The 14739-nt window shown below is 34.8% G+C and overlaps 1 protein-coding gene across 1 annotated transcript; it reads left to right on the forward strand.

The window, feature by feature from the left end:
• The first annotated feature begins 681 nt into the window (after window positions 1-681).
• LOC120631200 (mitochondrial 2-oxoglutarate/malate carrier protein-like) lies at window positions 682-14487 on the forward strand. Its single transcript, XM_039900679.1, has 8 exons — window positions 682-913; window positions 1627-1845; window positions 7810-7903; window positions 8507-8592; window positions 10192-10294; window positions 11930-12048; window positions 13648-13834; window positions 14221-14487. The coding sequence occupies exons 1-7, from the start codon at window positions 840-842 to the stop codon at window positions 13826-13828; spliced, it is 876 nt and encodes a 291-aa protein (XP_039756613.1). The 5' UTR covers window positions 682-839; the 3' UTR covers window positions 13829-13834; window positions 14221-14487.
• Window positions 14488-14739: the final 252 nt, after the last annotated feature.

Consider the following 14739-nt stretch of genomic DNA (forward strand, 5'->3'; position numbering starts at 1 on the left):
TACCTTGTGTAACTACAGTCCATTCGCTATTAACTTTTCCCCGATATTTAGAGACTGAGATACGGGACAAATGATAGTGAATGGACTGTACTCTATCGCTCCACCACATTTAGGGTATAAAATTATAAAATATTGTTATTTCAATTAAAAAACTATCTGAACTGAAGTTTTATTGTAAAAAATAGTTTAATTAATAAATATTTTAAAAAAGAAGGTAGGTATTTAATTTACGCTGACCTATGAGAAGTGATATTATTAGTTATTCAGTGCCTGCGAATAATGACTATGATGTTTACTTCAAAGACTTCCTCAACAAACAGCTGCCCGTTTCACTAACTTCTCCGATAGTTGCTGAGCGATGGACACCTGTTATACAGAATACCCGATGAGTCAACTTACGCTATCAAATTAAGCGTTATGTGTGAAGACTATTTTGCAACTTGTTGGAATAGTTAATGAAATGGGCATAAACTGTATATATGTGTAGATAAAATTTGCTTGCCAAACTCTGAACCAAAAAAAAATTGTACCTAGTAGAACCTCAAAAAGTCAAAATATTACAAACAACAACCGATTTGTAGGTTCTTGTTACAGAACGAATTGACTTACATCATTTTGCGAATTGTCAACGTCAACACAATTCAAATTTCAAAATTCAATGACAGTGACAGTCCTAGAACTCTTGTCTTGTCTTGTGTTGACTTTTATTCAATTTCAATTATTTCAAACTGAATCAGAATTCTTTTAAAGTTTTGAGAGAGTAGTTTTACGCAAAGTGCTTCATTCACAAAGTTTTCGACTTCCTAATATTAGTGTGATACTGTCGTGGTAAGGGCAAGATGGCTCAACAGGTGCCTCCTAAGGAACGTTATATCCCGAATGGTCTCAAGTTTGCCTTCGGTGGACTTGCCGGGTATTTATTCACCTTGTTTTTTTATCAATGTCATTGCCGTGTTACCACAGGTTATTGCAGTCTGTTAAAAGTTCTGTTCAAATTTCAAAATTCTACTAAATTCAGACATAGAAAAAAAACTTTCAGCACTTGAGTGAAAGAAAGATAACACGAATTTTAAATGATTTTTCATTGAAATGACTAGCGAATTAGTAACTGTATAGTAATTGTTTCGACCTCGAGCATAGTTAACTAGTTGGAAATGATAATATTTATTATTAAGATTATGTAATAGACTTTGGTAGAGTAAACTGGCTACTATTCAAAATCGAAACATTTCCTCTCAAATATTTTGCATTTATAAGGAAAAACCACCTACCAAATACCTTATGGTACAATATCCCAAATAGGTATACATACAAAAATTATAGAACCCATGATGGTTCTATAATTTTTGTAACAGCTGGTTTAGGATTGCTGAAAATTTATATAACTTATGGAACCATTAATATATTACCATCCATGTAGATATAAATTAATAGATATGGTGAAACTAAATATCTGGTAGACTGGTCCTTAAGTGTTTTGGCACCAATGTTCACCTTTTTGTTTGTTCAACAATACTTTTTTAATCACATAATATTTAATAAGGCCATGTTACAAGCAAGATTATTATTGGGGTTGTAGACCGCAATTGATATTGGTTTAAGTGTATACAACAACAAAAATTTCAGAATGGCGGCCACATGCGTCGTGCAGCCATTGGATTTAATAAAAACCCGTATGCAGCTGAGTGGAAGCGGTCGCACATCGTTTGCAGTGGCAGGAGAGATAGTGGCCAGGGAAGGGTTCTTCTCTCTGTACACAGGGCTCTCTGCGGGGCTGCTCAGACAAGCTACTTACACAACCACACGGCTTGGGATCTATAATCTCCTGTTTGATTCATATAGAGAGTGAGTACATTGTTCTACTAACAGATTCTTCTTAGATGAGCAAAGTAGAGTAATTTGATTTTAAAAAACACTAATAGTTTGAGAGATATTTGCCAGTAATCTCTCTAATTTGACTAGTACTTTATTTGTATTACAAAACCCTATACCTACTAATACTATTTATTGAAGTTAACAAGTATTTAAAGAAACTATATATTATGATAATATTTTATAATTTATGTTACGTTATTAATGTGTATAGGTAATTGATGTGAAATAAATTATGAACCTATAAAATGTTTTTATGATACAAGGGGAATAAAAGTTTTTGCTACATTATTTTTATTATCAAGCCTACAGTTCGTTCAAGACTTAATATACTCGTAAACCCTTTATGAAATTCCCTTCCTAAGTGGGTTAAAGTGGGTTAAATCTCTGAAAGTTCTGAAGTTTTTAAACAAAATTGTAAAGAAAATAATAATAAATACACAAATATATCTCATTCTATTGTGTTTGTTTTTATTTATATTATCGCTGTTGTTTTCGTTATATGTTTAAATCATACTTTACACTAAAAAATAATTAAAATATTGTTTGCAATATAAGACAAGTTAAAAAAAAGGAATGTATGTATCTAATAAAATAACTATTGTTTGAAATCATCTAATTCGAAATCGCTGGCAAGTAGTAAAAAAAAAAGTAGTAAAATAGGTAGGAAGAATTTAGAACGCTCGACCGGTGAAATTAAAAAACGAAGCGAACGTAAAAACATAGAATTCGTCGTGTCTCACAAATTTTGATTCGAATTGGCACCATTGTCACGTACATGAATGAAAATACATGATCGGTTCTACTGCACACACACACACACGCACGTACACATAACATCATCGCACTCACACTGCATGTTTTACTCGCATGTCAGAAATTAAAAAAAAAAAAAAGTAAAAAAAAAAAAAGTATTATATAAATAAATTGAGATAAAAATGTGTTTTGTAATGGAAGAGCGAGATCTTCTGGCACAGGTTTTAAACTTAACAGAAGTTCTCCGCCTTATCTGCTATTGTTTTATGTGAACAAATAAATTTTCATTTCATTTCATTTTCATTTCAATTTTCATTTCATTTTCATTTCATTTCATTCACTGCAGGGCTAGTACAGGTTGAAGATAAAAATTATATCCCCCGATTATATCCCCTGACAGGCATAATTGCTTGCTGAGGTTAAAAAATAATCAAGATTAGCAAGTTGACGAGGAAATTATTATATTACTAGCGTTGCCCGCGACTTCGTCTGCGTTTGATTTTGTTTTTTTATGTGGCATTAAATTTAGTTGTAGTTCTAAAAAAAATTAAAGTATTCAGTATCGCTAAGCCTTAAATGAGGGGTTTGCTGCTGTCCGCTGAGGAGTTCTGTCCTCTTATCTCAAACCACAGTTTGGGCAAAATTAAACAAATATTATAACCTCTACAAAAAAAATTATTTAAATCGGTTATAATTTGTCGGAGTTATGATGTAAAATCGTCAAACACATTCCTCCCCTCTCCCAAAGGAACCGAGCTTAATGTCGGGAAAAAGTATCCTATATTACTTCTAACACTTCCAAAAATATGTGTACAAAGTTTCATGAGGATCGGTTAAGTAGTTTTTGCGTGAAAGTGTAACAAACAAACTTACATTGACATTTATAATATTAGTAGGGATAATATTGGAACTACGGATTACGGTTGAAGGGTGCATAAGTATACTTCATAAGGAATCACCCTGTAAAAATATAAGTAAGTAAATCAAAAGAAGCATAGATATTTTTCCATTTATACAAACTAATTTAAAACTTTCTAAGTGTTTACTTTTGACAACCCTTTTGACGACACGTGCATAGTACTTACGCTACGCGACGCGTATTTAATAAAGTGACAGGAGTCAGTTGATTTTAATTTTGCATGTGTTTTTAGGTTTGTAGTATGGAGGGTAGAGGTAAGGAGAGTCATCTGTGTATATGAAAAAGTGTCGTCAAAATGTATTAAATTAGGATGGCGCCACATTTGCATCAGGGTAACTCTTAAAAGAAGCGCCAAATATAAATATTGTTAGAGTAGGCTTGAAAAATAAACAAGGAAGTAAGGTTATATTTACCACAATATTTTGTACAACGTAAGTTGTTGAAATTCTCAATAATTAACTACTTTAGTCGATAATGACATTAAATTTTTTAACTCGGCATACTTCAATTCATCTACGATTGCTACATTCATACCATACCCTGTGCATCCACCAGCGCCATTGTGGAGGATTTTTGAACTGTTATTTAGCGCAACAACTGGACACTTTTTCCACTTTTCTCCCATATAAGATGGCTCTCCTTACCTCTACCCTCCATAGTTTGTAGGTACCTATCTGATTTCTTTCAGTGTTAACTATGACAGTTGTTTACTCATAACTATCAGCGTTTCGGTTTGTCAGATAAGTCTCAAAGATATAATGTACCTTTAAAGCCTGTGAACTATTATTTTGGTTTACATTTACACGTTGTACATATAATCATTGTTGACAAAGCAAGCGGCGCATTAAATGGAACCTTAGGTTTTGGTTTTCCTTAAAATATCGCGGGAACCATTTGTTTACCGGGACGAAGTTATGTTTGTTCCCCATGCTGCATGCTATACATGTGTCAAATTTCGCCTAAATAGGTGCAGTGAATAAGTCTTAAATAGGTTTGTTACCTAACAGACAAATAAACAGATAAACTTTCACACTTATAATAATAGTATACATACGTTGCTTATGTATAAATATACCTAAGTTGATAATATTTGAAATATGTATGTCTGCACATGACCTATAGGTCGATTGCGTAAATTCTGATTATCACATTGTGATTGTCGCTACTTATTTGCTAAATTGGGCTTATTTATTAAGTGACTCCTAAAAATTGAACAGGTTCTGCGTATACCTTTTTTTCACTGATATTATAGTAAATTATTATGTCGTATGGTGGCAGATCAGAATACACATACCAACCCTCCTTGTCTTTAAAATTTATATAAATAAATAAATGTACTATCAGTATGACTATACATATCGCCATCTTATGGAAACTACGGAGACGGATGATTTTTTTTTATAAATAGTGTAAAAAAATCCTTATTAAATACATATAAACACCCAGACACTGAAAAACATCAAACATCCTGTTTATCATACAAACATTTTCCAACCCACGGCCTTGGGCTCAGAAAGCAGGGCCGCTGCCCACTGCGCCAATCGGCCGTCTAAGTTATATATTTGTGTAATGTTTATATCTTATTTATTGCTCCACCTCTTGGTTGCCTGGAAGAAATCGCTATGTAGCGATAAGGCTACAAATTGTATTGTCTTGCTCTATTTTTATATCTCTGTTACTACTTTTTTCTTTGGTATACAATAAAAGTATATTCATTCATTAATTACCAGCCCGGAATTTGTGAAATTGGCGCTGAATCGACCCCGTACTTCGAAGAGCACGTTAAGCTGTCGGTCTAGCGCCCGATCTCTTACCGGTCGTATCGGATTTGCCGTCCCATCAGACTATGAGAGTGAGAAAATAGAGAGTGAACCTGTTTTTGCGCACACACTTGTGCACTAAAATAATTGCCGCGTAGTTGGAAAATCTCACTGGAGATGGACCACAGTTGGCTTAAATCGGTCAGGGAAAACTGTTTTTAAAGAGCTTCACTACGCAGCTATCCGATTTGTTGCTGCTTTAAAATAATAAGAATAATCGATTGTATGGTGACAATAATATTGAATGAATGAAAGAATGAATATAGGTACTTTTATTGCACACAACTAAAAGTACATAGAAAAAAAAGAAAAGTATAACAAAACAACGTATACAAATTGGCGGCCTTATTCTTCCAGGCAACCAATTCTATAATAATCGACACCGAAGAGTATATTATACAATATTTTTGGTGTGGGTTCAAATATTGATATGGTTTATCTGAGATTATCGATTATGTTATGTTCGTGATAACACGAACGGTTGACAACATCCAAAAGCAATAGAGCAAACTCATTCAAATTTGAGGTAGGCTCTTTTTATTAAAAAAAAAAAAAAAAAATAATTATTTAACACTTTATTTGTACACCACTGAAGATGGTGCTGAAATAAAGAGTTGAATAAATAATGAGTTGAAAAACTCTCAGAGCATTGAAAATAAGTATAGTGGACCCCCGGTAGTCCGACAAACATTTTGCAGGGCAGTGTCGAACTATCGAATTCGTCGGATTATAGAGTACTGCCTAAGACCCCCTATAGTCCGGATTTTTTTACAAAAGAGTACCTTGTAATCCGACCACAATAGTAATGGTGCGTACAAGTTGTAACTTGTTCAATCATGCTTAGCGAATACGTGTTCAATAATAAATAATAGACCATGTCGGATTACAGGGGGCGCCGGATTAGACAGGGGCCGGACTACCGGGTGTCCACTGTATTATCTGTAATAATAAACAGAAAAGAAATAAAATGAGCAATAAACAGAAATAGCATGGGCAGGAGACAATTATACCCCCGGGACAAGGATAAACGATCCCCTGTCAGGGGACATCTTTGTCCCCGGCCTGTGCTAGCCCGGCAGGTGAGATTGCAGTCAAGGGTAATTGCCAGTTCTTATTTTTTAGCCTCTATATCATGTCAACTGGATAGCAGATATTTTACGCGAAACATCTAAGTACATGCAAAATGATGTAAACGTGATAACTTGATATTTATATCGACGGTTGAACAATGGTTTCTTGAAAACAATAGTTCATTAACATCCATATAGACAGAGGTATAGATAATCTATATTCATACTAATATTATACATAAACTAATAAAATAAATAAATTTATTACGACAATACAAACAGCCCCAAAGTGAGCGTAGCTTGTTTAATAGGTACTAAGATAACTGATGAACATTTTATGAATAACATACAAAAATACTTAGAATATACAGACCAGCGGTTACCCGCGACTTAGTCTGCGATGAAATTCCATTTTCCTCGAAATAAAATGAAATCCGCAGGATCGCCTATGCCTATTTCCAGCACCTTAAAATCTGTTAAATGAATTGTACGGTGTCACAGTCAAAAAGGAATACAAACTCTCTATATCTCTCTACTATATTACAACTGATTTATAAAAGCGCTATTTAAAAAAATACTGTTAAGAAAACTCATGCATGCTGGTTAAAATATTGCCTGAACTGATGTATATGCTTTAAAAGAAACCAATTTTCTAACTTTCAGGTTTGTAGAGCTAATAAATTATATACATTTTATTATTTAAACCTAAATAACTTAACCGTAACCGTATCTAACTTCAAAAACATAGTACTTTCATATAAACATTTTTACGCCTTTAGGGGGGGGGGGGGTAAAACGCGACTACGTCTACTTTGGATTTTGTTTTTTGATGTGGCATTCAATTTAGTTGAAGTTCTAAAAAATTTTAAGTAAACAGTATCGCTAAGCCTTAAATGACGGGACTTCTCAGCGGACAGCAGCAAATGCTGTCCGCTCAGGAGTTCTGTCCTCTATCTCCAACCACATTCATCAGATCTACACAAAGTTTAGGCAAAATTAAACACATATTATAACCTCTATAGTACAAAAATAATTATTAAAAGCGGTCATATTTTGTCGGAGTTATGGTGTAAAATTGTCAAACACTTTTATCCCCATAGGAACCGAGACATTAAGTCTGGATAAAAAGTATCCTATATTACTTCCAACACTTCCAAGAATATGTGTACAAAGTTTCATGAGGATCGGTTAAGTAGTTTTTGCGTGAAAGCGTAACAAACAAACTTATAATATTAATAGGGATTCGTAGGGATATTCAAGTCTTGTTCTTTGCATGCCCAGCGAAGTGTTCATATGTTTATAGACGGTGGTTTTTAACTCACATCTCGGTCCGTCAATTAATACTGACTGATCACGCCATTGTTTTTTCTAGACGCAACGATGGCGCGGCGCCCGGTTTCGCCGTGAAGATGTTCTTGGGAGTCACCGCCGGGTCTGTTGGTGCATTCGTCGGGACGCCTGCTGAGGTAATACCATTGAAATCTCTAAAGAATGTGAACCTTATGAAGGTTCACATTAGCGGGCCAAAAAGTTGAGAGAGTGCGCAATTATAAATATTTAGGTAGGTTAGGTAGGTAGGTAAGCAAGAGCAGCAAGCCTGGAGCAGTGATCAGGAAATTAGGGCTCGGAGGATGGTAGCTAAAAGTATCTTTACCAAGATGAAAAAAAGTACTCTACAACCGCAGACTTAAGATCCCTTTGCGCATTCGACTCCTGCGTTGTTGCACATCTGGCCCATACTGCTATACGGAATGACAAGGTTGCTTGGAAGCATCCGGCTCCGCTTTCACCTCTCACAAGATAGAAAAATGAATTTTAAAATGTATAATGTAAATTGTTGATATTGGAAAAGAGCAAGTGCTGAGTTTCTTGCCGGGTTCTTCTCGGTAGAATCTGCCTTCCGAACCGGCGGTAGAGTCACTACAATCAAATTACCAAATTGCCCTTGCCGGAGATAGAACCCGGGACCTGCCACATATAAGACCTAATTGCTCACCACTGTGCCAAGGATGTTGTGAAATTTGTTTCCCTACCTGTTGCGTATTCCTGAGTTTGTATCCTCTTTTCAGGTAGCTTTAATAAGAATGACAGCTGACGGAAGACTGCCTAAAGAACAGCGTAGAAACTACAAAAATGTCATGGACGCACTAATAAGGTAGGATTCATCATCATCCCATCAACACATTACAATGAGAAGGGGTTCAGGCCGTAATCCACCACGCTGGCCCAGGGCGAATTGGTGGACTCCACACACCTTTGAGAATGTTATGGAAAATTCTCAGGCATGCAGCCTTTATACAAAATTTGTTCTCTCGCATTCTATTTTGAGTATTGATATCTGTATCGTCCAAGTAAAGCGGAATTTTTTTTTTTTCTCGTGGGGAAATCCTCATGGATACCACTACGGGGAGGTGCAGTAGTTATGCCGGACTCTTACCGACTAAAACCCCACGGTGTTCCAACTCATCGTCTGGTGACTGGGTCATGGGAACGCTTTCGCACACAACCGCAACCAAGTAAAGCGGACCTAATGTAACTCTTAAATTCTGTACTTCCGTTATTTGTTTTAAAACGTTCTGTCAAAGCCCGAACTGAAGATTTGTTGGCAAATTTGAGCTTTAATAGAATGTAGTTAAGATCCATTTCACTCCGATTCTCGTTATTACATCCTCGAAAACGACTCTTATACGAGCGAGCAAATCTTGCATTAAGTCTACATTCAGGTTTCCTCACGATATTTTCCTTCGACGTTAAAGCAAGTGATATTTGATTGCTCAAACTAAAAACGCATGATGAGAACTTATAAATTCTGTCAATCCGCTTCAAAAATTATTACTTATCTATGTTATTTTATCATAAATAACTATTACAGTAGTTAATTTATTTAAACTCTTTATTTGTACACCACTACACAGTTAGGAAAATAAAGGACGAATAGAGTGAAACACAAAAACTGGAGTAGAATACATAAGACGGCCTTATCGCATACGAATACAAAAACAAAATGTACACAAATAAATATATATATATATATATGTACATATATATAAAATTAATAAACGTTATATATAAATTTATATCGGTATTTTTGTAGTTAATATGTAAACTAACTGACCCGTGAAACTTCGTTGCACCAAAACGGTTATTACGGGAAAACACAAATAAAATGACATTTTCTAAAAATGAATCCTAGCTAGATCGATTTATCGCCCCCGAAACCCCCTGTATACTAAATTTCATGAAAATCGTTGGAGCCGATTCCGAGATTCCAATTATATATATAAAAAAAAATCTCGTTTAAAGATATAAGATGTAGTATGTATGTTCATGTAAGTTTATTTTATTCTTTGTAACATCCTTCACGCACCATCCACTTTCCACTTTTTTATCGGCTTCGTACGCTCAGGTTGCCATTAAAAGATCACATTTAGTGATAAGGCCGCCTTTGCACCCTAGCACTAAGTACTATTACTGTTTTCCTTGTGTTTTTCCTATTGTGTTGTGTTGCAATAAAGTTTTTTCTATTCTATTCTATTCCGCACTTGACTAGCGTGCTGGAAACCCTTATCATTCTGAGAGGAGAATCGTGTTCTGTAGTGGGCCCGTAATGAGTTGATGACGATCATGAAAATGATAGGAAAAACTTGAAAATGGCAGGAATGCTTCAAATCTTTTGCCACTCCAAATTACTGCCAAGCTGTGCTTTTTAATTGATAACAAGTTCATCTGGTTTATATATAAATATGTTGTATAGGATAGTACGCGAGGAGGGAGTACTGAAACTGTGGCGTGGGGCGACGCCCACTGTTGGGCGAGCGATGGTTGTCAACGCGGCGCAACTTAGCACATACTCACAGGTAAGCAAACCATCTAAACTGATCATGACGGTATTTTTTTTTTAACTCCACTACAAATTAAAATAAATAATAAATAAATATACTACTACGATACACACATCACCATCTAGCCCCAAAGTAAGCGTAGCTTGTGTTATGGGTACTAAGATAGCTGTTGAATATTTTTATGAATATAATACATATAAATACTTATAATATACAGATGCTGAAAAACAAACATATTCATCACACAAACATTTTCCAGTTGTGGGAATCGAACCCACGGGCTAGGACTCAGAAAGCAGGTTCACAGCCCACTGCGCCAGTCGGCCGTCAAAAAAATTATCAAAGTAAATTTAAGTAAATTATCTATTTAAGTAATGAATTTTGTATACAGGATTTTTTTTATTTGTATATGTATACAGGATAATTTTGAAAACACTGCGTATTTTTTTTTTTTGGTGGTTCGGTATCGGAAATGGAACATATTTCAACTAAATTTTTCATTTTTTTTTACCATGTCCGAGCATAAAATAAGCAAATCATGGCTACTCGTAATACGTATCTACCTAAATAAATAATAGCCCACTACCATCTTAGGCTGCATCATCACTTACCACCAGGTGAGATTGCAGTCATGGGCTAAACTGTAGTGGATTAAAAAAAATACATCGTAATGTGTGGTACATAGGTAAGAAATGGGTTTTATTTATTTTAATTGTTTAAGTTGTTCCAAGAATTAGTGTACATAGTTTCATGAGGATCGGTTTAGTAGTTTTTGCGTGAAAGCGTAACAAACAAACTTACATTGACATTTATAATATTAGTAGAGATTAGTAGGAAATAGATTACTAGCGGTCCCTGGCGACGGCGTCCGCGTATAAGTCATTCTTAATAGATAGACATATGCTGTCGCGGATACGTTCTTAAAAACTTTTAAAGGGGAACTACTATGTCATACATGGTTTATCGAAACTTTAACCGTTTACGCAGTTATGCGATTCTCAAACATTCTTCATTGGTGATATGCTCCTATAGCCTCCCTCGATAAATGAGCTATCCAACAATGAATTTTTTTTTTAAATCGGACACGTTGTTCCTGAGATAATCGCGTTCAAGTAAACAAACAAACAAACTCTTCAGCTTTATATATTAGTATAAGATAAGATTATTAATAGTTCATTCAACCTCATTTAGCAGCACTCAGCGTCTAACATCTATCTCAATAAGTTCAAAGTTTATATTAAACTTAAGCTTTTAAAAAATCCTTTTGTTATATTAAGGATAAGGATAACATGTTTGATAAAAAAGCTTGGGTATGAACTGCTCTAACTTCATAGCGAAACATTAACTCGACTGTGAGATGGTGATAACAAAAAAAATACCTGGCCAAGTTGGTTGTGCGCTCTTAGACCAGGGCGCGTTTGGAACCCTCCTTTAGGTTTTAGTTAACGCCCTCACCATCACCTAAAATTAGTGGTAACATGTTAAATGTATGAACGCTTCATAATTGTCTGTGATAAGGTCTACATGAATAAAACATTTTTTAATTTTTTTAAATATAATAATCGATATTATTTATTTATACTACGTATGTAGTAGAAATAAACAGAGATAGACTGCAAAGGCGTCCTTATCGCTTATTGTTATCTGCAGGCTAGAGAGATGTTCGTGGGATACGTGCCCGATGGTATTTCCCTCCACTTCTGTGCATCCATGGTGTCCGGTCTCGTCACCACCATTGCCTCGATGCCGGTTGACATCATCAAGACGAGGTGAGTACGCTGTTTGAATATTATGACATAGTGCTATATGTAGTAAAAGTAGAGGTTTTTTTTAAACCTATAGACGCTTGACCGCAATCGCATCTGAAAATAAGTGATCGTAATGCTCTGTTACGAGAAAGGCCCCTTCATATTAAAATATTGTTTCGTGAAATTAAAATCAAACGTAAGACCATTATTTATGAGTATTTACTTATTTAAAATACTGTATTTAATTTTCATTTCATGGAAATTTGAGCATTATTTTGACAATAATCTTTGAGGTAAATCGAAATTGTTTTACTGGCCAAATACATATTTACTTATTTAAATACTTTACATAATTGCCTTAAATATGTTTGGAAATTTGAGCATTATTTTGACAGTAATCTTTGAGGTAAATCGAAATTGTCCTACTGGCCAAATACATACATATTTACTTATTTAAAGTACTGTACCTATAGAATTTTCTCAAACGTGCTTGGAAATTTGAGCAATATTTTGACAATAATCTTTGAGGTACACACATATATAGGTAAATTAAATTTAGCTGTCGAGGTTAAGCGGCCAAATTAATTACAGAGAATGGAACGATCTTTTACTCCAAAACATGGCAACCAAGAAGTTATTTTAATTTATCAAAGATTTTTTAAATTTCGAACTACGAATAGCAAGCTCTTTATGGTCTGTACGTTGATATACCTTTGCCTTTTCCCTATAGAAAAGAATAAACAAGAAAAAAAAGAAAGCTGTAAAAACAATTGAACACTTTCGCTTGGGAAACATTATTGTTGTTCGTTTTTCGTTATTGATTTTGAAAAGTACCTAATTGTATTTGACGAAATTAGTTTAAGTAAAGACATGCAATGCTTTTAACAACAAATATTGTGAGACGGACATTTTTCATGTCAAAAAAGGCACTTTTAGGAAATTTGTTATGACAAAATAAGTACTATAGCTTTAAAGTTTTTGTTTTTCATTTTTGTTTTAATTAAATTTTTTTTTTTTTTGTATAATAATTGCTTGCTAGGTACTTATTCCTAAGCAATTGTGGTTGATGTTATCGTATTATATGTATAACCAAGTTGTGGAAACTTCATTGGTTTATGTGATACAAAAATACGGCATTACTTTTATGTGTAATAATACTGTTTGTTTCCCTTGAAAAGCTAATAAATAAATAAAAATAAATAAACATGTTTGAGAAAGAACTATACAAGGCTTGGGCACAACTAAGCATTGATGGACTTACGTATTTCAACCGTCGTTAAACGTTGTCTATCAATGTATCTTATGCTACAGTAATGTACTATTTGTTTTTTTTTAATATACACTCATCGCCATCTAACCCCAAAGTAAGCGTAGCTTGTGTTATGGGTAGTAAGATGAGTGATATGATTTATATAAATAAATATATATAAACACCCAGAAACTGAAAAATATTCATGTTCATCACACAAAGATTTTAAAGTTGTAGGAATCGAACCAACTGCCTTGGGCTCAGAAAGCAGGGTCGCTGTCAACGGCGCAAACGTACGTCCAAAAATCGTGTAAGAGATTGGGCAAATCCAAATCACCCTATCTCCATCTATGCTTTTTTTTTGTTCCCAGGATCCAGAACGCGGCTAAAGGCCAGTCGCAGTTGGCCGTTGTGAGCAGTTTGCTCAAGAACGAAGGAGTGTTCTCTCTGTGGAAGGGCTTCCTGCCTTACTACGCACGCCTCGGCCCTCACACCGTGCTCACGTTCATCTTCCTCGAGCAGATGAACTCCGCCTTCTTCAAGTACACGTAGACCAAGGTATATTGACGGCCGACTGGCGCAGTGGGCAGCGACCCAGCTTTCTGAGTCCAAGGCCGTGGGTTCGATTCCCACAACTGGAAAATGTTTGTGTGATGAGCATAAGTATTTTTCAGTGTCTGGGTGTTTATATGTATTTTTTAAGTATTTATGTATATATAATTCATAAAAATATTCATCAGTCATCTTAGTACCCATAACACAAGCTACGCTTACTTTGGGGCTAGGTGGCGATGTGTGTATTGTCGTAGTATATTTATTTATTATTTATTTATATTCAACATTTCATAGTGGGAGGGACCTATACCCTGTACCGGCCCGGTAATGGATTGATATGATGATGATGATGACGAGTTTTATAATAATTTGTTTTTTTTCCTATACAGATGGATGCAATGCTTCAAAGTTCAAACTCTTGTTATATTCAAGACAGACTTAAACATACATATAATGACAAGTATCCGTTATAGACCTTAATATAATAAAAAAAGGCTTATGGCGTTATGAGCTTTGGCATGTCGCAATTATATCCAAATTAAGTTAAAGATAAGTTATCAACAAGTTAGTTATATGTAACTTAGCTATGCAAGCGATTAGTATACCATAACCAAAATCATGGAAAGCTTATATATCCACTTACTTTATTCGGCTGATTGGCGCAGTGGGTAGCCTCCCTGCTTCCTGAGTCCAACGCTGTGGGTTCAATCCCCACAACTGGAAAATGTTTGTGTGATGAAAATTTATTATTTATTTATTTATTCCCCATCTTACATTTTTGTCATTACTGGAAAAAGTTATCCTAATACGACAATGCAGCATATTATGTAAATTTTAATAATATATATAACTATAATGTATATGATAAAATCCAAATCGCTGTATTTGTGAGTTCACTCAGAGTGCAA

This window comes from Pararge aegeria, chromosome 17 (genome assembly GCF_905163445.1).
Source record: "Pararge aegeria chromosome 17, ilParAegt1.1, whole genome shotgun sequence".
In the NCBI taxonomy this organism is placed as follows: Eukaryota; Metazoa; Arthropoda; class Insecta; order Lepidoptera; family Nymphalidae; genus Pararge; species Pararge aegeria.